Below are 22,334 nucleotides of genomic sequence, written 5' to 3' on the forward strand. Positions count from 1 at the left end.
TTTTGCGACTGCACTTGAAGAAACTTTCAAAGTTCGACATTTTCCATATTGACTGACCTTGATCTTAAAGTAATGATGGAGTGTCATTTATTTCTCTTTGCTTATTTGAGCTGTTCTTGCCATAATATGGACATGGTCTTTTACCAAATAGGGCGATCTTCTGTATACCACCCCGACCTTGTCACAACAACTGATTGGCTCAAACGCATTGAGAAGGAAAGAACACCTTTTAACTGAAATGCATTCCAGGGGACTAACTCATGAAGCTGGTTGAGAGAATACCAAGAGAAACCCTGGAATGAATAGGCGTGTCCAAACGTTTGACTGGTACTGTATATAAAATGTTAAAAATGCTTTTCCAGGCTGTTTAAGAAGTTCACAACTCAGTTGTTTATTCATGATAACTGATACAGGATAAATGTTATACATTATTTTAACACTGATAGTTTATTTTAGTATGCAAAATGACAAACCAAAGTAAAGATTTGAATATGATACATAATTCTGATGTTCCATAAAATGTACAAAGTTAAATCAATCATCTGTTTAGTCACAAGAAAAATAAAAATGACCAGAAAAAAAGTAAATATCAAGAATTGGCTGCCTGCAAAACACTAAGATCATGTCATTTTTCATCATATTCATGTAAATGCATATATAAAATGTGTAGTATATGCACATACAGTAATCAAATTACTGAAGTTGAGCTTACTGTACAAAAGACATTGTGGAGCATGAAACACATTTTTAACCATTTCTCAGTACTTCAGTATAAACATATACAAAAACAAACAAAAGGCCCTCTGGCTTCAGAAGCTAAAAACTACAATGGACTTTAAAAAAAAAAAAAAAAAAAAAAACATTCACATTGAAACAAACAATGATTTTATTCTCACGTCCCTCTGCTTGCACTGCTGACTGAACAGAGAAGCAGCATGGGTGAATCGGATGAAGAGCTCCTGTGTTCCGCACTGGATCCCCCAATCTCAGTCTCAATACGTCTGCAAAGTCCACCCAGTCTCTCTCCGTGTGTGTAGTAGGTCAGATGTGTGTGAGAGAGATTGTGTGTGGATCCAGCCTCTAGGGAGAGGGGGGTTTCCTACTGTAATGCACCTGGTATCTGTTGACAGGCAGGCCTTTGACCTGTGTGTTGAGGCAGGTGGTCTTGCAGGGGATCATGTCCTCTTCCTCCTCACCCATCAGCCAGTCGTGGACCGAGCGATCGGCCGCCGGAGGCACGTGCTCTGCCAGCCAGCCCTGGTGCCACTTGTCAAAGCGCTCGTGCTGTTTCACAGCCACCCTGTGCTGGGACTGAGGGAGAGAGACGGGAAGAGTTAGTGAAGCCTACAGACAGTGCTGGGCCTGAGGGAGAGAGACGGGAAAAGTTAGTGAAGCCTACAGACAGTGCTGGGCCTGAGGGAGAGGGACGGGAAGAGTTAGTGAAGCCTACAGACAGTGCTGGGCCTGAGGGAGAGGGACGGGAAGAGTTAGTGAAGCCTACAGACAGTGCTGGGCCTGAGGGAGACGGGAAGAGTTAGTGAAGCCTACAGACAGTGCTGGGCCTGAGGGAGAGGGACGGGAAGAGTTAGTGAAGCCTACAGACAGTGCTGGGCCTGAGTGCTGGGAGAGGGACGGGAAGAGTTAGTGAAGCCTACAGACAGTGCTGGGCCTGAGGGAGAGGGACGGGAAGAGTTAGTGAAGCCTACAGACAGTGCTGGGCCTGAGGGAGAGGGACGGGAAGAGTTAGTGAAGCCTACAGACAGTGCTGGGCCTGAGGGAGAGAGACGGGAAGAGTTAGAAGCCTACAGACAGTGCTGGGCCTGAGGGAGAGAGACTGGGGAAGAGTTAGTGAAGCCTACAGACAGTGCTGGGCCTGAGGGAGAGGGACGGGAAGAGTTAGTGAAGCCTACAGACAGTGCTGGGCCTGAGGGAGAGGGACGGGAAGAGTTAGTGAAGCCTACAGACAGTGCTGGGCCTGAGGGAGAGGGACGGGAAGAGTTAGTGAAGCCTACAGACAGTGCTGGGCCTGAGGGAGAGGGACGGGAAGAGTTAGTGAAGCCTACAGACAGTGCTGGGCCTGAGGGAGAGAGACGGGAAGAGTTAGTGAAGCCTACAGACAGTGCTGGGACTGAGGGAGAGAGACGGGAAGAGTTAGTGAAGCCTACAGACAGTGCTGGGCCTGAGGGAGAGAGACGGGAAGAGTTAGACCTACAGACAGTGCTGGGCCTGAGGGAGAGGGACGGGAAGAGTTAGTGAAGCCTACAGACAGTGCTGGGCCTGAGGGAGAGGGACGGGAAGAGTTAGTGAAGCCTACAGACAGTGCTGGGCCTGAGGAGAGAGACGGGAAGAGTTAGTGAAGCCTACAGACAGTGCTGGGCCTGAGGGAGAGAGACGGGAAGAGTTAGACCTACAGACAGTGCTGGGACTGAGGGAGAGAGACGGGAAGAGTTAGTGAGGCCTACAGACAGTGCTGGGCCTGAGGGAGAGGGACGGGAAGAGTTAGACCTACAGACAGTGCTGGGCCTGAGGGAGAGACCTACAGGCTGGGCCTGAGGGAGAGAGACGGGAAGAGTTAGTGAGCCTACAGACAGTGCTGGGCCTGAGGGAGAGAGACGGGAAGAGTTAGTGAAGCCTACAGACAGTGCTGGGCCTGAGGGAGAGAGACGGGAAGAGTTAGTGAAGCCTACAGACAGTGCTGGGCCTGAGGGAGAGAGACTGGAAGAGTTAGTGAAGCCTACAGACAGTGCTGGGCCTGAGGGAGAGGGACGGGAAGAGTTAGACCTACAGACAGTGCTGGGCCTGAGGGGAGAGGACGGGGAAGAGTTAGTGAAGCCTACAGAAGTGCTGGGCCTGAGGGACAGACAGTGCTGGGCCTACAGACAGTGCTGGGAGGGAGAGAGACGGGAAGAGTTAGTGAAGCCTACAGACAGTGCTGGGCCTGAGGGGAGAGAGACGGGAAGAGTTAGTGAAGCCTACAGACAGTGCTGGGCCTGAGGGAGAGAGACGGGAAGAGTTAGTGAAGCCTACAGACAGTGCTGGGACTGAGGGAGAGAGACGGGAAGAGTTAGTGAAGCCTACAGACAGTGCTGGGCCTGAGGGAGAGAGACGGGAAGAGTTAGACCTACAGACAGTGCTGGGCCTGAGGGAGAGGGACGGGAAGAGTTAGTGAAGCCTACAGACAGTGCTGGGCCTGAGGGAGAGAGACGGGAAGAGTTAGACCTACAGATAGTGCTGGGACTGAGGGAGAGAGACGGGAAGAGTTAGTGAGGCCTACAGACAGTGCTGGGCCTGAGGGAGAGGGACGGGAAGAGTTAGACCTACAGACAGTGCTGGGCCTGAGGGAGAGGGACGGGAAGAGTTAGACCTACAGACAGTGCTGGGCCTGAGGGAGAGAGACGGGAAGAGTTAGTGAAGCCTACAGACAGTGCTGGGCCTGAGGGAGAGAGACGGGAAGAGTTAGTGAAGCCTACAGACAGTGCTGGGCCTGAGGGAGAGGGACGGGAAGAGTTAGACCTACAGACAGTGCTGGGCCTGAGGGAGAGAGACGGGAAGAGTTAGTGAAGCCTACAGACAGTGCTGGGCCTGAGGAGAGAGACGGAAGAGTTAGTGAAGCCTACAGACAGTGCTGGGCCTGAGGGAGAGAGACGGGAAGAGTTAGTGAAGCCTACAGACAGTGCTGGGCCTGAGGGAGAGAGACGGGAAGAGTTAGACCTACAGACAGTGCTGGGACTGAGGGAGAGAGACGGGAAGAGTTAGTGACGCCTACAGACAGTGCTGGGCCTGAGGGAGAGAGACTGGAAGAGTTAGACCTACAGATAGTGCTGGGACTGAGGGAGAGAGACGGGAAGAGTTAGTGAAGCCTACAGACAGTGCTGGGCCTGAGGGAGAGGGACGGGAAGAGTTAGTGAAGCCTACAGACAGTGCTGGGCCTGAGGGAGAGAGACGGGAAGAGTTAGTGAAGCCTACAGACAGTGCTGGGCCTGAGGGAGAGAGACGGGAAGAGTTAGTGAAGCCTACAGACAGTGCTGGGACTGAGGGAGAGAGACGGGAAGAGTTAGTGAAGCCTACAGACAGTGCTGGGCCTGAGGGAGAGAGACGGGAAGAGTTAGTGAAGCCTACAGACAGTGCTGGGCCTGAGGGAGAGAGACGGGAAGAGTTAGTGAAGCCTACAGACAGTGCTGGGCCTTAGTGAAGGCTACAGACAGTGCTGGGCCTGAGGGAGAGGGACGGGAAGAGTTAGACCTACAGACAGTGCTGGGCCTGAGGGAGAGGGACGGGAAGAGTTAGACCTACAGAGACAGTGGGCCTGAGGGAGAGACGGGAAGAGTTAGACCTACAGACAGTGCTGGGCCTGAGGGAGAGGGACGGGAAGAGTTAGTGAAGCCTACAGACAGTGCTGGGCCTGAGGGAGAGGGACGGGAAGAGTTAGTGAAGCCTACAGACAGTGCTGGGCCTGAGGGAGAGGGACGGGAAGAGTTAGAAGCCTACAGACAGTGCTGGGACTGAGGGAGAGGGTGCTGGGACTGCTGGGCCTGAGGGAGGGACGGGAAGAGTTAGTGAAGCCTACAGACAGTGCTGGGCCTGAGGGAGAGGGACGGGAAGAGTTAGACCTACAGACAGTGCTGGGCCTGAGGGAGAGGGACGGGAAGAGTTAGTGAAGCCTACAGACAGTGCTGGGCCTGAGGGAGAGAGACGGGAAGAGTTAGACCTACAGATAGTGCTGGGACTGAGGGAGAGAGACGGGAAGAGTTAGTGAGGCCTACAGACAGTGCTGGGCCTGAGGGAGAGGGACGGAAGAGTTAGACAGACAGTGCTGGGCCTGAGGGAGAGGACGGGAAGAGTTAGAACCTACAGACAGTGCTGGGCCTGAGGGAGAGAGACGGGAAGAGTTAGTGAAGCCTACAGACAGTGCTGGGCCTGAGGGAGAGAGGACGGGAAGAGTTAGTGAAGCCTACAGACAGTGCTGGGCCTGAGGGAGAGGGACGGGAAGAGTTAGACCTACAGACAGTGCTGGGCCTGAGGGAGAGAGACGGGAAGAGTTAGTGAAGCCTACAGACAGTGCTGGGCCTGAGGGAGAGAGACGGGAAGAGTTAGTGAAGCCTACAGACAGTGCTGGGCCTGAGGGAGAGAGACGGGAAGAGTTAGTGAAGCCTACAGACAGTGCTGGGCCTGAGGGAGAGAGACGGGAAGAGTTAGACCTACAGACAGTGCTGGGACTGAGGGAGAGAGACGGGGAAGAGTTAGTGAGCCTACAGACAGTGCTGGGCCTGAGGGAGAGAGACTGGAAGAGTTAGACCTACAGATAGTGCTGGGACTGAGGAGAGAGACGGGAAGAGTTAGTGAAGCCTACAGACAGTGCTGGGCCTGAGGGAGAGGGACGGGGAAGAGTTAGTGAAGCCTACAGACAGTGCTGGGCCTGAGGGAGAGAGACGGGAAGAGTTAGTGAAGCCTACAGACAGTGCTGGGCCTGAGGGAGAGAGACGGGAAGAGTTAGTGAAGCCTACAGACAGTGCTGGGACTGAGGGAGAGAGACGGGAAGAGTTAGTGAAGCCTACAGACAGTGCTGGGCCTGAGGGAGAGAGACGGGAAGAGTTAGTGAAGCCTACAGACAGTGCTGGGCCTGAGGGAGAGAGACGGGAAGAGTTAGTGAAGCCTACAGACAGTGCTGGGCCTTAGTGAAGGCTACAGACAGTGCTGGGCCTGAGGGAGAGGGACGGGAAGAGTTAGACCTACAGACAGTGCTGGGCCTGAGGGAGAGGGACGGGAAGAGTTAGACCTACAGACAGACAGTGCTGGGCCTGAGGGAGAGGGACGGGAAGAGTTAGACCTACAGACAGACAGTGCTGGGCCTGAGGGAGAGGGACGGGAAGAGTTAGTGAAGCCTACAGACAGTGCTGGGCCTGAGGGAGAGGGACGGGAAGAGTTAGTGAAGCCTACAGACAGTGCTGGGCCTGAGGGAGAGGGACGGGAAGAGTTAGTGAAGCCTACAGACAGTGCTGGGACTGAGGGAGAGGGACGGGAAGAGTTAGACCTACAGACAGTGCTGGGCCTGAGGGAGAGGGACGGGAAGAGTTAGTGAAGCCTACAGACAGTGCTGGGCCTGAGGGAGAGGGACGGGAAGAGTTAGTGAAGCCTACAGACAGTGCTGGGCCTGAGGGAGAGGGACGGGAAGAGTTAGTGAAGCCTACAGACAGTGCTGGGCCTGAGGGAGAGGGACGGGAAGAGTTAGTGAAGCCTACAGACAGTGCTGGGCCTGAGGGAGAGGGACGGGAAGAGTTAGTGAAGCCTACAGACAGTGCTGGGACTGAGGGAGAGGGACGGGAAGAGTTAGACCTACAGACAGTGCTGGGCCTGAGGGAGAGGGACGGGAAGAGTTAGACCTACAGACAGTGCTGGGCCTGAGGGAGAGGGACGGGAAGAGTTAGACCTACAGACAGTGCTGGGCCTGAGGGAGAGAGACGGGAAGAGTTAGTGAAGCCTACAGACAGTGCTGGGACTGAGGGAGAGAGACGGGAATAGTTAGACCTACAGACAGTGCTGGGCCTGAGGGAGTGGGACGGGAAGAGTTAGTGAAGCCTACAGACAGTGCTGGGCCTGAGGGAGAGAGACGGGAAGAGTTAGTGAAGCCTACAGACAGTGCTGGGACTGAGGGAGAGAGACGGGGAAGAGTTAGTGAAGCCTACAGACAGTGCTGGGCCTGAGGGGAGAGGACGGGAAGAGTTAGTGAAGCCTACAGACAGTGCTGGGCCTGGGGGAGAGAGACGGGAAGAGTTAGCTGACCTACAGACAGTGCTGGGACTGAGGGAGGGACGGGAAGAGTTAGTGAAGCCTACAGACAGTGCTGGGACTGAGGGAGAGGGACAGGAAGAGTTAGTGAAGCCTACAGACAGTGCTGGGCCTGGGGGAGAGAGACGGGAAGAGTTAGACCTACAGACAGTGCTGGGCCTGAGGGAGAGGGACGGGAAGAGTTAGTGAAGCCTACAGACAGTGCTGGGACTGAGGGAGAGGGACGGGAAGAGTTAGACCTACAGACAGTGCTGGGCCTGAGGGAGAGGGACGGGAAGAGTTAGTGAAGCCTACAGACAGTGCTGGGCCTGAGGGAGAGGGACGGGAAGAGTTAGACCTACAGACAGTGCTGGGCCTGAGGGAGAGGGACGGGAAGAGTTAGTGAAGCCTACAGACAGTGCTGGGCCTGAGGGAGAGGGACGGGAAGAGTTAGTGAAGCCTACAGACAGTGCTGGGACTGAGGGAGAGGGACGGGAAGAGTTAGACCTACAGACAGTGCTGGGCCTGAGGGAGAGGGACGGGAAGAGTTAGTGAAGCCTACAGACAGTGCTGGGCCTGAGGGAGAGGGACGGGAAGAGTTAGACCTACAGACAGTGCTGGGCCTGAGGGAGAGGGACGGGAAGAGTTAGTGAAGCCTACAGACAGTGCTGGGCCTGAGGGAGAGAGACGGGAAGAGTTAGTGAAGCCTACAGACAGTGCTGGGCCTGAGGGAGAGAGACGGGAAGAGTTAGTGAAGCCTACAGACAGTGCTGGGCCTGAGGGAGAGGGATGGGAAGAGTTAGTGAAGCCTACAGACAGTGCTGGGCCTGAGGGAGAGAGACGGGAAGAGTTAGTGAAGCCTACAGACAGTGCTGGGCTTGAGGGAGAGGGACGGGAAGAGTTAGACCTACAGACAGTGCTGGGCCTGAGGGAGAGAGACGGGAAGAGTTAGTGAAGCCTACAGACAGTGCTGGGACTGAGGGAGAGGACGGGAAGAGTTAGACCTACAGACAGTGCTGGGACTGAGGGAGAGGGACGGGAAGAGTGTGCTGGGCCTGAGGGAGAGGGACGGGAAGAGTTAGTGAAGCCTACAGACAGTGCTGGGCCTGAGGGAGAGAGACGGGAAGAGTTAGACCTACAGACAGTGCTGGGCCTGAGGGAGTGGGACGGGAAGAGTTAGTGAAGCCTACAGACAGTGCTGGGCCTGAGGGAGAGAGACGGGAAGAGTTAGTGAAGCCTACAGACAGTGCTGGGCCTGGGGGAGAGAGACGGGAAGAGTTAGTGAAGCCTACAGACAGTGCTGGGCCTGGGGGAGAGAGACGGGAAGAGTTAGACCTACAGACAGTGCTGGGACTGAGGGAGGGACGGGAAGAGTTAGTGAAGCCTACAGACAGTGCTGGGACTGAGGGAGAGGGACAGGAAGAGTTAGTGAAGCCTACAGACAGTGCTGGGCCTGGGGGAGAGAGACGGGAAGAGTTAGACCTACAGACAGTGCTGGGACTGAGGGAGGGACGGGAAGAGTTAGTGAAGCCTACAGACAGTGCTGGGACTGAGGGAGAGGGACAGGAAGAGTTAGTGAAGCCTACAGACAGTGCTGGGACTGAGGGAGAGGGACAGGAAGAGTTAGTGAAGCCTACAGACAGTGCTGGGCCTGAGGGAGAGAGACGGGAAGAGTTAGACCTACAGACAGTGCTGGGACTGAGGGAGAGGGACGGGAAGAGTTAGACCAGCCTACAGACAGTGCTGGGCCTGAGGGAGAAGGACGGGAAGAGTTAGACCTACAGACAGTGCTGGGCCTGAGGGAGAGGGACGGGAAGAGTTAGTGAAGCCTACAGACAGTGCTGGGCCTGAGGGGAGAGAGACGGGAAGAGTTAGACCAGCCTACAGACAGTGCTGGGCCTGAGGGAGAGAGACGGGAAGAGTTAGACCTACAGACAGTGCTGGGCCTGAGGGAGAGGGACGGGAAGATTTAGTGAAGCCTACAGACAGTGCTGGGCCTGAGGGAGAGGGACGGGAAGAGTTAGTGAAGCCTACAGACAGTGCTGGGCCTGAAGGAGAGGGACGGGAAGAGTTAGTGAAGCCTACAGACAGTGCTGGGCCTGAGGGAGAGGGACGGGAAGAGTTAGTGAAGCCTACAGACAGTGCTGGGCCTGAGGGAGAGGGACGGGAAGAGTTAGTGAAGCCTACAGACAGTGCTGGGACTGAGGGACAGGAAGAGTTAGTGAAGCCTACAGACAGTGCTGGGCCTGAGGGAGAGAGACGGGAAGAGTTAGTGAAGCCTACAGACAGTGCTGGGCCTGAGGGAGAGGGACGGGAAGAGTTAGACCTACAGACAGACAGTGCTGGGCCTGAGGGAGAGGGACGGGAAGAGTTAGACCTACAGACAGACAGTGCTGGGCCTGAGGGACAGGGACGGGAAGAGTTAGACCTACAGACAGTGCTGGGCCTGAGGGAGAGGGACGGGAAGAGTTAGTGAAGCCTACAGACAGTGCTGGGCCTGAGGGAGAGGGATGGGAAGAGTTAGTGCAGCCTACAGACAGTGCTGGGCCTGAGGGAGAGGGACGGGAAGAGTTAGTGAAGCCTACAGACAGTGCTGGGACTGAGGGAGAGGGACGGGAAGAGTTAGACCTACAGACAGTGCTGGGCCTGAGGGAGAGGGACGGGAAGAGTTAGTGAAGCCTACAGACAGTGCTGGGCCTGAGGGAGAGGGACGGGAAGAGTTAGACCTACAGACAGTGCTGGGCCTGAGGGAGAGGGACGGGAAGAGTTAGACCTACAGACAGTGCTGGGCCTGAGGGAGAGGGACGGGAAGAGTTAGTGAAGCCTACAGACAGTGCTGGGCCTGAGGGAGAGAGACGGGAAGAGTTAGACCTACAGACAGTGCTGGGACTGAGGGAGAGAGACGGGAAGAGTTAGACCTACAGACAGTGCTGGGCCTGAGGGAGAGGGACAGGAAGAGTTAGTGAAGCCTACAGACAGTGCTGGGCCTGAGGGAGAGGGATGGGAAGAGTTAGTGCAGCCTACAGACAGTGCTGGGCCTGAGGGAGAGGGACGGGAAGAGTTAGTGAAGCCTACAGACAGTGCTGGGACTGAGGGAGAGGGACGGGAAGAGTTAGACCTACAGACAGTGCTGGGCCTGAGGGAGAGGGACGGGAAGAGTTAGTGAAGCCTACAGACAGTGCTGGGCCTGAGGGAGAGGGACGGGAAGAGTTAGACCTACAGACAGTGCTGGGCCTGAGGAGAGGGACGGGAAGAGTTAGTGAAGCCTACAGACAGTGCTGGGCCTGAGGGAGAGGGACGGGAAGAGTTATTGAAGCCTACAGACAGTGCTGGGACTGAGGGAGAGGGACGGGAAGAGTTAGACCTACAGACAGTGCTGGGCCTGAGGGAGAGGGACGGGAGAGAGTTAGTGAAGCCTACAGACAGTGCTGGGCTTGAGGGAGAGGGACGGGAAGAGTTAGACCTACAGACAGTGCTGGGCCTGAGGGAGAGGGACGGGAAGAGTTAGTGAAGCCTACAGACAGTGCTGGGCCTGAGGGAGAGGGACGGGAAGAGTTAGTGAAGCCTACAGACAGTGCTGGGCCTGAGGGAGAGGGACGGGAAGAGTTAGTGAAGCCTACAGACAGTGCTGGGCCTGAGGGAGAGAGACGGGAAGAGTTAGTGAAGCCTACAGACAGTGCTGGGCCTGAGGGAGAGAGACGGGAAGAGTTAGTGAAGCCTACAGACAGTGCTGGGCCTGAGGGAGAGGGACGGGAAGAGTTAGTGAAGCCTACAGACAGTGCTGGGCCTGAGGGAGAGGGACGGGAAGAGTTAGTGAAGCCTACAGACAGTGCTGGGACTGAGGAGAGGGACGGGAAGAGTTAGACCTACAGACAGTGCTGGGCCTGAGGGAGAGGGACGGGAAGAGTTAGTGAAGCCTACAGACAGTGCTGGGCCTGAGGGAGAGGGACGGGAAGAGTTAGACCTACAGACAGTGCTGGGCCTGAGGGAGAGGGACGGGAAGAGTTAGTGAAGCCTACAGACAGTGCTGGGCCTGAGGGAGAGGGACGGGAAGAGTTAGTGAAGCCTACAGACAGTGCTGGGCCTGAGGGAGAGGGACGGGAAGAGTTAGTGAAGCCTACAGACAGTGCTGGGCCTGAGGGAGAGAGACGGGAAGAGTTAGTGAAGCCTACAGACAGTGCTGGGCCTGAGGGAGAGGGACGGGAAGAGTTAGTGAAGCCTACAGACAGTGCTGGGCCTGAGGGAGAGGGACGGGAAGAGTTAGTGAAGCCTACAGACAGTGCTGGGCCTGAGGGAGAGAGACGGGAAGAGTTAGTGAAGCCTACAGACAGTGCTGGGACTGAGGGAGAGGGACGGGAAGAGTTAGACCTACAGACAGTGCTGGGCCTGAGGGAGAGAGACGGGAAGAGTTAGTGAAGCCTACAGACAGTGCTGGGCCTGAGGGAGAGAGACGGGAAGAGTTAGTGAAGCCTACAGACAGTGCTGGGCCTGAGGGAGAGAGACGGGAAGAGTTAGTGAAGCCTACAGACAGTGCTGGGCCTGAGGGAGAGAGACGGGAAGAGTTAGACCTACAGACAGTGCTGGGACTGAGGGAGAGAGACGGGAAGAGTTAGTGAAGCCTACAGACAGTGCTGGGCCTGAGGGAGAGAGACGGGAAGAGTTAGTGAAGCCTACAGACAGTGCTGGGACTGAGGGAGAGAGACGGGAAGAGTTAGTGAAGCCTACAGACAGTGCTGGGCCTGAGGGAGAGAGACGGGAAGAGTTAGACCTACAGACAGTGCTGGGCCTGAGGGAGAGGGACGGGAAGAGTTAGTGAAGCCTACAGACAGTGCTGGGCCTGAGGGAGAGAGACGGGAAGAGTTAGACCTACAGACAGTGCTGGGCCTGAGGGAGAGGGACGGGAAGAGTTAGACCTACAGACAGTGCTGGGCCTGAGGGAGAGGGACGGGAAGAGTTAGACCTACAGACAGTGCTGGGCCTGAGGGAGAGAGACGGGAAGAGTTAGTGAAGCCTACAGACAGTGCTGGGCCTGAGGGAGAGAGACGGGAAGAGTTAGTGAAGCCTACAGACAGTGCTGGGCCTGAGGGAGAGAGACGGGAAGAGTTAGTGAAGCCTACAGACAGTGCTGGGCCTGAGGGAGAGAGACTGGAAGAGTTAGACCTACAGACAGTGCTGGGCCTGAGGGAGAGGGACGGGAAGAGTTAGACCTACAGACAGTGCTGGGCCTGAGGGAGAGAGACGGGAAGAGTTAGTGAAGCCTACAGACAGTGCTGGGCCTGAGGGAGAGGGACGGGAAGAGTTAGACCTACAGACAGTGCTGGGCCTGAGGGAGAGAGACGGGAAGAGTTAGTGAAGCCTACAGACAGTGCTGGGCCTGAGGGAGAGGGACGGGAAGAGTTAGACCTACAGACAGTGCTGGGCCTGAGGGAGAGAGACGGGAAGAGTTAGTGAAGCCTACAGACAGTGCTGGGCCTGAGGGAGAGAGACGGGAAGAGTTAGTGAAGCCTACAGACAGTGCTGGGCCTGAGGGAGAGAGACAGGAAGAGTTAGTGAAGCCTACAGACAGTGCTGGGCCTGAGGGAGAGAGACGGGAAGAGTTAGTGAAGCCTACAGACAGTGCTGGGACTGAGGGAGAGAGACGGGAAGAGTTAGTGAAGCCTACAGACAGTGCTGGGCCTGAGGGAGAGAGACGGGAAGAGTTAGACCTACAGACAGTGCTGGGCCTGAGGGAGAGGGACGGGAAGAGTTAGTGAGGCCTACAGACAGTGCTGGGCCTGAGGGAGAGGGACGGGAAGAGTTAGACCTACAGACAGTGCTGGGCCTGAGGGAGAGGGACGGGAAGAGTTAGACCTACAGACAGTGCTGGGCCTGAGGGAGAGAGACGGGAAGAGTTAGTGAAGCCTACAGACAGTGCTGGGCCTGAGGGAGAGAGACGGGAAGAGTTAGTGAAGCCTACAGACAGTGCTGGGCCTGAGGGAGAGGGACGGGAAGAGTTAGACCTACAGACAGTGCTGGGCCTGAGGGAGAGAGACGGGAAGAGTTAGTGAAGCCTACAGACAGTGCTGGGCCTGAGGGAGAGGGACGGGAAGAGTTAGTGAAGCCTACAGACAGTGCTGGGCCTGAGGGAGAGAGACGGGAAGAGTTAGTGAAGCCTACAGACAGTGCTGGGCCTGAGGGAGAGAGACGGGAAGAGTTAGACCTACAGACAGTGCTGGGACTGAGGGAGAGAGACGGGAAGAGTTAGTGAAGCCTACAGACAGTGCTGGGCCTGAGGGAGAGAGACTGGAAGAGTTAGACCTACAGATAGTGCTGGGACTGAGGGAGAGAGACGGGAAGAGTTAGTGAAGCCTACAGACAGTGCTGGGCCTGAGGGAGAGGGACGGGAAGAGTTAGACCTACAGACAGACAGTGCTGGGCCTGAGGGAGAGGGACGGGAAGAGTTAGACCTACAGACAGTGCTGGGACTGAGGGAGAGGGACGGGAAGAGTTAGTGAAGCCTACAGACAGTGCTGGGACTGAGGGAGAGGGACGGGAAGAGTTAGTGAAGCCTACAGACAGTGCTGGGCCTGAGGGAGAGAGACGGGAAGCGTTAGACCTACAGACAGTGCTGGGCCTGAGGGAGAGAGACGGGAAGAGTTAGACCTACAGACAGTGCTGGGCCTGAGGGAGAGAGACGGGAAGAGTTAGTGAAGCCTACAGATAGTGCTGGGCCTGAGGGAGAGAGACGGGAAGAGTTAGACCTACAGACAGTGCTGGGCCTGAGGGAGAGAGACGGGAAGAGTTAGACCTACAGACAGTGCTGGGACTGAGGGAGAGGGACGGGAAGAGTTAGTGAAGCCTACAGACAGTGCTGGGACTGAGGGAGAGGGACGGGAAGAGTTAGACCTACAGACAGTGCTGGGCCTGAGGGAGAGAGACGGGAAGGGTTAGTGAAGCCTACAGACAGTGCTGGGCCTGAGGGAGAGGGACGGGAAGAGTTAGACCTACAGACAGTGCTGGGACTGAGGGAGGGACGGGAAGAGTTAGTGAAGCCTACAGACAGTGCTGGGACTGAGGGAGAGGGACAGGAAGAGTTAGTGAAGCCTACAGACAGTGCTGGGCCTGAGGGAGAAGGACGGGAAGAGTTAGACCTACAGACAGTGCTGGGACTGAGGGAGAGGGACGGGAAGAGTTAGACCAGCCTACAGACAGTGCTGGGCCTGAGGGAGAAGGACGGGAAGAGTTAGACCTACAGACAGTGCTGGGCCTGAGGGAGAGGGACGGGAAGAGTTAGTGAAGCCTACAGACAGTGCTGGGCCTGAGGGGAGAGAGACGGGAAGAGTTAGACCAGCCTACAGACAGTGCTGGGCCTGAGGGAGAGAGACGGGAAGAGTTAGACCTACAGACAGTGCTGGGCCTGAGGGAGAGGGACGGGAAGAGTTAGTGAAGCCTACAGACAGTGCTGGGCCTGAGGGAGAGAGACGGGAAGAGTTAGTGAAGCCTACAGACAGTGCTGGGCCTGAGGGAGAGGGACGGGAAGAGTTAGACCTACAGACAGACAGTGCTGGGCCTGAGGGAGAGGGACGGGAAGAGTTAGACCTACAGACAGACAGTGCTGGGCCTGAGGGACAGGGACGGGAAGAGTTAGACCTACAGACAGTGCTGAGCCTGAGGGAGAGGGACGGGAAGAGTTACTGAAGCCTACAGACAGTGCTGGGCCTGAGGGAGAGGGACGGGAAGAGTTAGTGAAGCCTACAGACAGTGCTGGGCCTGAGGGAGAGGGACGGGAAGAGTTAGTGAAGCCTACAGACAGTGCTGGGACTGAGGGAGAGGGACGGGAAGAGTTAGACCTACAGACAGTGCTGGGCCTGAGGGAGAGGGACGGGAAGAGTTAGTGAAGGCTACAGACAGTGCTGGGCCTGAGGGAGAGGGACGGGAAGAGTTAGACCTACAGACAGTGCTGGGCCTGAGGGAGAGGGACGGGAAGAGTTAGTGAAGCCTACAGACAGTGCTGGGCCTGAGGGAGAGGGACGGGAAGAGTTAGACCTACAGACAGACAGTGCTGGGCCTGAGGGAGAGGGACGGGAAGAGTTAGACCTACAGACAGTGCTGGGCCTGAGGGAGAGGGACGGGAAGAGTTAGTGAAGCCGACAGACAGTGCTGGGCCTGAGGGAGAGGGACGGGAAGAGTTAGTGAAGCCTACAGACAGTGCTGGGCCTGAGGGAGAGGGACGGGAAGAGTTAGTGAAGCCTACAGACAGTGCTGGGCCTGAGGGAGAGGGACGGGAAGAGTTAGTGAAGCCTACAGATAGTGCTGGGCCTGAGGGAGAGAGACGGGAAGCGTTAGACCTACAGACAGTGCTGGGCCTGAGGGAGAGAGACGGGAAGAGTTAGACCTACAGACAGTGCTGGGCCTGAGGGAGAGAGACGGGAAGAGTTAGACCTACAGACAGTGCTGGGCCTGAGGGAGAGAGACGGGAAGAGTTAGACCTACAGACAGTGCTGGGACTGAGGGAGAGGGACGGGAAGAGTTAGTGAAGCCTACAGACAGTGCTGGGACTGAGGGAGAGGGACGGGAAGAGTTAGACCTACAGACAGTGCTGGGCCTGAGGGAGAGAGACGGGAAGGGTTAGTGAAGCCTACAGACAGTGCTGGGCCTGAGGGAGAGGGACGGGAAGAGTTAGACCTACAGACAGTGCTGGGACTGAGGGAGGGACGGGAAGAGTTAGTGAAGCCTACAGACAGTGCTGGGACTGAGGGAGAGGGACAGGAAGAGTTAGTGAAGCCTACAGACAGTGCTGGGCCTGAGGGAGAAGGACGGGAAGAGTTAGACCTACAGACAGTGCTGGGACTGAGGGAGAGGGACGGGAAGAGTTAGACCAGCCTACAGACAGTGCTGGGCCTGAGGGAGAAGGACGGGAAGAGTTAGACCTACAGACAGTGCTGGGCCTGAGGGAGAGGGACGGGAAGAGTTAGTGAAGCCTACAGACAGTGCTGGGCCTGAGGGGAGAGAGACGGGAAGAGTTAGACCTACAGACAGTGCTGGGCCTGAGGGAGAGAGACGGGAAGGGTTAGTGAAGCCTACAGACAGTGCTGGGCCTGAGGGAGAGGGACGGGAAGAGTTAGACCTACAGACAGTGCTGGGACTGAGGGAGAGGGACGGGAAGAGTTAGACCAGCCTACAGACAGTGCTGGGCCTGAGGGAGAAGGACGGGAAGAGTTAGACCTACAGACAGTGCTGGGCCTGAGGGAGAGGGACGGGAAGAGTTAGTGAAGCCTACAGACAGTGCTGGGCCTGAGGGAGAGGGACGGGAAGAGTTAGTGAAGCCTACAGACAGTGCTGGGCCTGAGGGAGAGGGACGGGAAGAGTTAGTGAAGCCTACAGACAGTGCTGGGACTGAGGGACAGGAAGAGTTAGTGAAGCCTACAGACAGTGCTGGGCCTGAGGGAGAGAGACGGGAAGAGTTAGTGAAGCCTACAGACAGTGCTGGGCCTGAGGGAGAGGGACGGGAAGAGTTAGACCTACAGACAGACAGTGCTGGGCCTGAGGGAGAGGGACGGGAAGAGTTAGACCTACAGACAGACAGTGCTGGGCCTGAGGGACAGGGACGGGAAGAGTTAGACCTACAGACAGTGCTGAGCCTGAGGGAGAGGGACGGGAAGAGTTAGTGAAGCCTACAGACAGTGCTGGGCCTGAGGGAGAGGGACGGGAAGAGTTAGTGAAGCCTACAGACAGTGCTGGGACTGAGGGAGAGGGACGGGAAGAGTTAGACCTACAGACAGTGCTGGGCCTGAGGGAGAGGGACGGGAAGAGTTAGTGAAGGCTACAGACAGTGCTGGGCCTGAGGGAGAGGGACGGGAAGAGTTAGACCTACAGACAGTGCTGGGCCTGAGGGAGAGGGACGGGAAGAGTTAGTGAAGGCTACAGACAGTGCTGGGCCTGAGGGAGAGGGACGGGAAGAGTTAGACCTACAGACAGTGCTGGGCCTGAGGGAGAGGTACGGGAAGAGTTAGACATACAGACAGACAGTGCTGGGCCTGAGGGAGAGGGACGGGAAGAGTTAGACCTACAGACAGTGCTGGGCCTGAGGGAGAGGGACGGGAAGAGTTAGTGAAGCCTACAGACAGTGCTGGGCCTGAGGGAGAGGGACGGGAAGAGTTAGTGAAGCCTACAGACAGTGCTGGGCCTGAGGGAGAGGGACGGGAAGAGTTAGTGAAGCCTACAGACAGTGCTGGGACTGAGGGAGAGGGACGGGAAGAGTTAGACCTACAGACAGTGCTGGGCCTGAGGGAGAGGGACGGGAAGAGTTAGTGAAGCCTACAGACAGTGCTGGGCCTGAGGGAGAGGGACGGAAGAGTTAGTGAAGCCTACAGACAGTGCTGGGCCTGAGGGAGAGGGACGGGAAGAGTTAGTGAAGCCTACAGACAGTGCTGGGCCTGAGGGAGAGGGACGGGAAGAGTTAGTGAAGCCTACAGACAGTGCTGGGACTGAGGGAGAGGGACGGGAAGAGTTAGACCTACAGACAGTGCTGGGCCTGAGGGAGAGGGACGGGAAGAGTTAGACCTACAGACAGTGCTGGGCCTGAGGGAGAGGGACGGGAAGAGTTAGACCTACAGACAGTGCTGGGCCTGAGGGAGAGAGACGGGAAGAGTTAGTGAAGCCTACAGACAGTGCTGGGACTGAGGGAGAGAGACGGGAAGAGTTAGACCTACAGACAGTGCTGGGACTGAGGGAGAGGGACGGGAAGAGTTAGTGAAGCCTACAGACAGTGCTGGGCCTGAGGGAGAGAGACGGGAAGAGTTAGTGAAGCCTACAGACAGTGCTGGGCCTGAGGGAGAGAGACGGGAAGAGTTAGTGAAGCCTACAGACAGTGCTGGGCCTGAGGGAGAGGGATGGGAAGAGTTAGTGAAGCCTACAGACAGTGCTGGGCCTGAGGGAGAGAGACGGGAAGAGTTAGTGAAGCCTACAGACAGTGCTGGGCTTGAGGGAGAGGGACGGGAAGAGTTAGACCTACAGACAGTGCTGGGCCTGAGGGAGAGAGACGGGAAGAGTTAGTGAAGCCTACAGACAGTGCTGGGACTGAGGGAGAGAGACGGGAAGAGTTAGACCTACAGACAGTGCTGGGACTGAGGGAGAGAGACGGGAAGAGTTAGACCTACAGACAGTGCTGGGACTGAGGGAGAGGGACGGGAAGAGTTCGTGAAGCCTACAGACAGTGCTGGGCCTGAGGGAGAGAGACGGGAAGAGTTAGTGAAGCCTACAGACAGTGCTGGGCCTGAGGGAGAGAGACGGGAAGAGTTAGACCTACAGACAGTGCTGGGACTGAGGGAGAGGGACGGGAAGAGTGTGCTGGGCCTGAGGGAGAGGGACGGGAATAGTTAGACCTACAGACAGTGCTGGGCCTGAGGGAGTGGGACGGGAAGAGTTAGTGAAGCCTACAGACAGTGCTGGGCCTGAGGGAGAGAGACGGGAAGAGTTAGTGAAGCCTACAGACAGTGCTGGGCCTGAGGGAGAGAGACGGGAAGAGTTAGACCTACAGACAGTGCTGGGCCTGAGGGAGTGGGACGGGAAGAGTTAGTGAAGCCTACAGACAGTGCTGGGCCTGAGGGAGAGAGACGGGAAGAGTTAGTGAAGCCTACAGACAGTGCTGGGCCTGGGGGAGAGAGACGGGAAGAGTTAGTGAAGCCTACAGACAGTGCTGGGCCTGGGGGAGAGAGACGGGAAGAGTTAGACCTACAGACAGTGCTGGGACTGAGGGAGGGACGGGAAGAGTTAGTGAAGCCTACAGACAGTGCTGGGACTGAGGGAGAGGGACAGGAAGAGTTAGTGAAGCCTACAGACAGTGCTGGGCCTGGGGGAGAGAGACGGGAAGAGTTAGACCTACAGACAGTGCTGGGCCTGAGGGAGAGGGACGGGAAGAGTTAGTGAAGCCTACAGACAGTGCTGGGACTGAGGGAGAGGGACGGGAAGAGTTAGACCTACAGACAGTGCTGGGCCTGAGGGAGAGGGACGGGAAGAGTTAGTGAAGCCTACAGACAGTGCTGGGCCTGAGGGAGAGGGACGGGAAGAGTTAGTGAAGCCTACAGACAGTGCTGGGCCTGAGGGAGAGGGACGGGAAGAGTTAGTGAAGCCTACAGACAGTGCTGGGACTGAGGGAGAGGGACGGGAAGAGTTAGACCTACAGACAGTGCTGGGCCTGAGGGAGAGGGACGGGAAGAGTTAGACCTACAGACAGTGCTGGGCCTGAGGGAGAGGGACGGGAAGAGTTAGACCTACAGACAGTGCTGGGACTGAGGGAGAGGGACGGGAAGAGTTAGTGAAGCCTACAGACAGTGCTGGGCCTGAGGGAGAGGACGGGGAAGAGTTAGTGAAGCCTACAGACAGTGCTGGGCCTGAGGGAGAGGACGGGAAGAGTTAGTGAAGCCTACAGACAGTGCTGGGCCTGAGGGAGAGGGATGGGAAGAGTTAGTGAAGCCTACAGACAGTGCTGGGCCTGAGGGAGAGAGACGGGAAGAGTTAGACCTACAGACAGTGCTGGGACTGAGGGAGAGGGACGGGAAGAGTTCGTGAAGCCTACAGACAGTGCTGGGCCTGAGGGAGAGAGACGGGAAGAGTTAGTGAAGCCTACAGACAGTGCTGGGCCTGAGGGAGAGAGACGGGAAGAGTTAGACCTACAGACAGTGCTGGGACTGAGGGAGAGGGACGGGAAGAGTGTGCTGGGCCTGAGGGAGAGGGACGGGAATAGTTAGACCTACAGACAGTGCTGGGCCTGAGGGAGTGGGACGGGAAGAGTTAGTGAAGCCTACAGACAGTGCTGGGCCTGAGGGAGAGAGACGGGAAGAGTTAGTGAAGCCTACAGACAGTGCTGGGCCTGAGGGAGAGAGACGGGAAGAGTTAGTGAAGCCTACAGACAGTGCTGGGCCTGAGGGAGAGAGACGGGAAGAGTTAGTGAAGCCTACAGACAGTGCTGGGCCTGGGGGAGAGAGACGGGAAGAGTTAGTGAAGCCTACAGACAGTGCTGGGCCTGGGGGAGAGAGACGGGAAGAGTTAGACCTACAGACAGTGCTGGGACTGAGGGAGGGACGGGAAGAGTTAGTGAAGCCTACAGACAGTGCTGGGACTGAGGGAGAGGGACAGGAAGAGTTAGTGAAGCCTACAGACAGTGCTGGGCCTGGGGGAGAGAGACGGGAAGAGTTAGACCTACAGACAGTGCTGGGCCTGAGGGAGAGGGACGGGAAGAGTTAGTGAAGCCTACAGACAGTGCTGGGACTGAGGGAGAGGGACGGGAAGAGTTAGACCTACAGACAGTGCTGGGCCTGAGGGAGAGGGACGGGAAGAGTTAGTGAAGCCTACAGACAGTGCTGGGCCTGAGGGAGAGGGACGGGAAGAGTTAGTGAAGCCTACAGACAGTGCTGGGCCTGAGGGAGAGGGACGGGAAGAGTTAGTGAAGCCTACAGACAGTGCTGGGACTGAGGGAGAGGGACGGGAAGAGTTAGACCTACAGACAGTGCTGGGCCTGAGGGAGAGGGACGGGAAGAGTTAGTGAAGCCTACAGACAGTGCTGGGACTGAGGGAGAGGGACGGGAAGAGTTAGACCTACAGACAGTGCTGGGACTGAGGGAGAGGGACGGGAAGAGTTAGTGAAGCCTACAGACAGTGCTGGGCCTGAGGGAGAGAGACGGGAAGAGTTAGTGAAGCCTACAGACAGTGCTGGGCCTGAGGGAGAGAGACGGGAAGAGTTAGTGAAGCCTACAGACAGTGCTGGGCCTGAGGGAGAGGGATGGGAAGAGTTAGTGAAGCCTACAGACAGTGCTGGGCCTGAGGGAGAGAGACGGGAAGAGTTAGTGAAGCCTACAGACAGTGCTGGGCCTGAGGGAGAGGGACGGGAAGAGTTAGACCTACAGACAGTGCTGGGCCTGAGGGAGAGAGACGGGAAGAGTTAGTGAAGCCTACAGACAGTGCTGGGACTGAGGGAGAGAGACGGGAAGAGTTAGACCTACAGACAGTGCTGGGACTGAGGAGAGGGACGGGAAGAGTGTGCTGGGCCTGAGGGAGAGGGACGGGAAGAGTTAGTGAAGCCTACAGACAGTGCTGGGCCTGAGGGAGAGAGACGGGAAGAGTTAGTGAAGCCTACAGACAGTGCTGGGCCTGAGGGAGAGAGACGGGAAGAGTTAGTGAAGCCTACAGACAGTGCTGGGCCTGGGGGAGAGAGACGGGAAGAGTTAGTGAAGCCTACAGACAGTGCTGGGCCTGGGGGAGAGAGACGGGAAGAGTTAGACCTACAGACAGTGCTGGGACTGAGGGAGGGACGGGAAGAGTTAGTGAAGCCTACAGACAGTGCTGGGACTGAGGGAGAGGGACAGGAAGAGTTAGTGAAGCCTACAGACAGTGCTGGGCCTGGGGGAGAGAGACGGGAAGAGTTAGACCTACAGACAGTGCTGGGACTGAGGGAGGGACGGGAAGAGTTAGTGAAGCCTACAGACAGTGCTGGGCCTGAGGGAGAGGGACGGGAAGAGTTAGTGAAGCCTACAGACAGTGCTGGGCCTGAGGGAGAGGGACGGGAAGAGTTAGTGAAGCCTACAGACAGTGCTGGGACTGAGGGAGAGGGACGGGAAGAGTTAGACCTACAGACAGTGCTGGGCCTGAGGGAGAGGGACGGGAAGAGTTAGTGAAGCCTACAGACAGTGCTGGGCCTGAGGGAGAGGGACGGGAAGAGTTAGACCTACAGACAGTGCTGGGCCTGAGGGAGAGAGACGGGAAGAGTTAGTGAAGCCTACAGACAGTGCTGGGACTGAGGGAGAGAGACGGGAAGAGTTAGACCTACAGACAGTGCTGGGACTGAGGGAGAGGGACGGGAAGAGTTAGTGAAGCCTACAGACAGTGCTGGGCCTGAGGGAGAGAGACGGGAAGAGTTAGTGAAGCCTACAGACAGTGCTGGGCCTGAGGGAGAGAGACGGGAAGAGTTAGTGAAGCCTACAGACAGTGCTGGGCCTGAGGGAGAGGGATGGGAAGAGTTAGTGAAGCCTACAGACAGTGCTGGGCCTGAGGGAGAGAGACGGGAAGAGTTAGTGAAGCCTACAGACAGTGCTGGGCTTGAGGGAGAGGGACGGGAAGAGTTAGACCTACAGACAGTGCTGGGCCTGAGGGAGAGAGACGGGAAGAGTTAGTGAAGCCTACAGACAGTGCTGGGACTGAGGGAGAGAGACGGGAAGAGTTAGACCTACAGACAGTGCTGGGACTGAGGGAGAGGGACGGGAAGAGTGTGCTGGGCCTGAGGGAGAGGGACGGGAAGAGTTAGTGAAGCCTACAGACAGTGCTGGGCCTGAGGGAGAGAGACGGGAAGAGTTAGTGAAGCCTACAGACAGTGCTGGGCCTGAGGGAGAGAGACGGGAAGAGTTAGTGAAGCCTACAGACAGTGCTGGGCCTGGGGGAGAGAGACGGGAAGAGTTAGTGAAGCCTACAGACAGTGCTGGGCCTGGGGGAGAGAGACGGGAAGAGTTAGACCTACAGACAGTGCTGGGACTGAGGGAGGGACGGGAAGAGTTAGTGAAGCCTACAGACAGTGCTGGGACTGAGGGAGAGGGACAGGA

At 56.8% G+C, this 22,334-nt stretch overlaps 1 protein-coding gene across 2 annotated transcripts in view; it reads right to left on the reverse strand.

Annotated features, from left to right (window-relative positions):
- Positions 1-366: 366 nt before the first annotated feature.
- The window catches only part of LOC115108440 (paired amphipathic helix protein Sin3b-like), a 38,155-nt gene continuing 16,187 nt past the window's right edge, over positions 367-22,334 (reverse strand). For both annotated transcript variants that reach the window (XM_029632765.2, XM_029632764.2), the window contains exon 19: positions 367-1,311. In XM_029632765.2, coding sequence (XP_029488625.1) covers positions 1,081-1,311 — 231 coding nt within the window. In that variant the 3' untranslated portion in view covers positions 367-1,080. The remainder of the gene's footprint in view (positions 1,312-22,334) is intronic.

This window comes from Oncorhynchus nerka, linkage group LG24 (genome assembly GCF_034236695.1).
Source record: "Oncorhynchus nerka isolate Pitt River linkage group LG24, Oner_Uvic_2.0, whole genome shotgun sequence".
NCBI lineage: Eukaryota > Metazoa > Chordata > Actinopteri > Salmoniformes > Salmonidae > Oncorhynchus > Oncorhynchus nerka.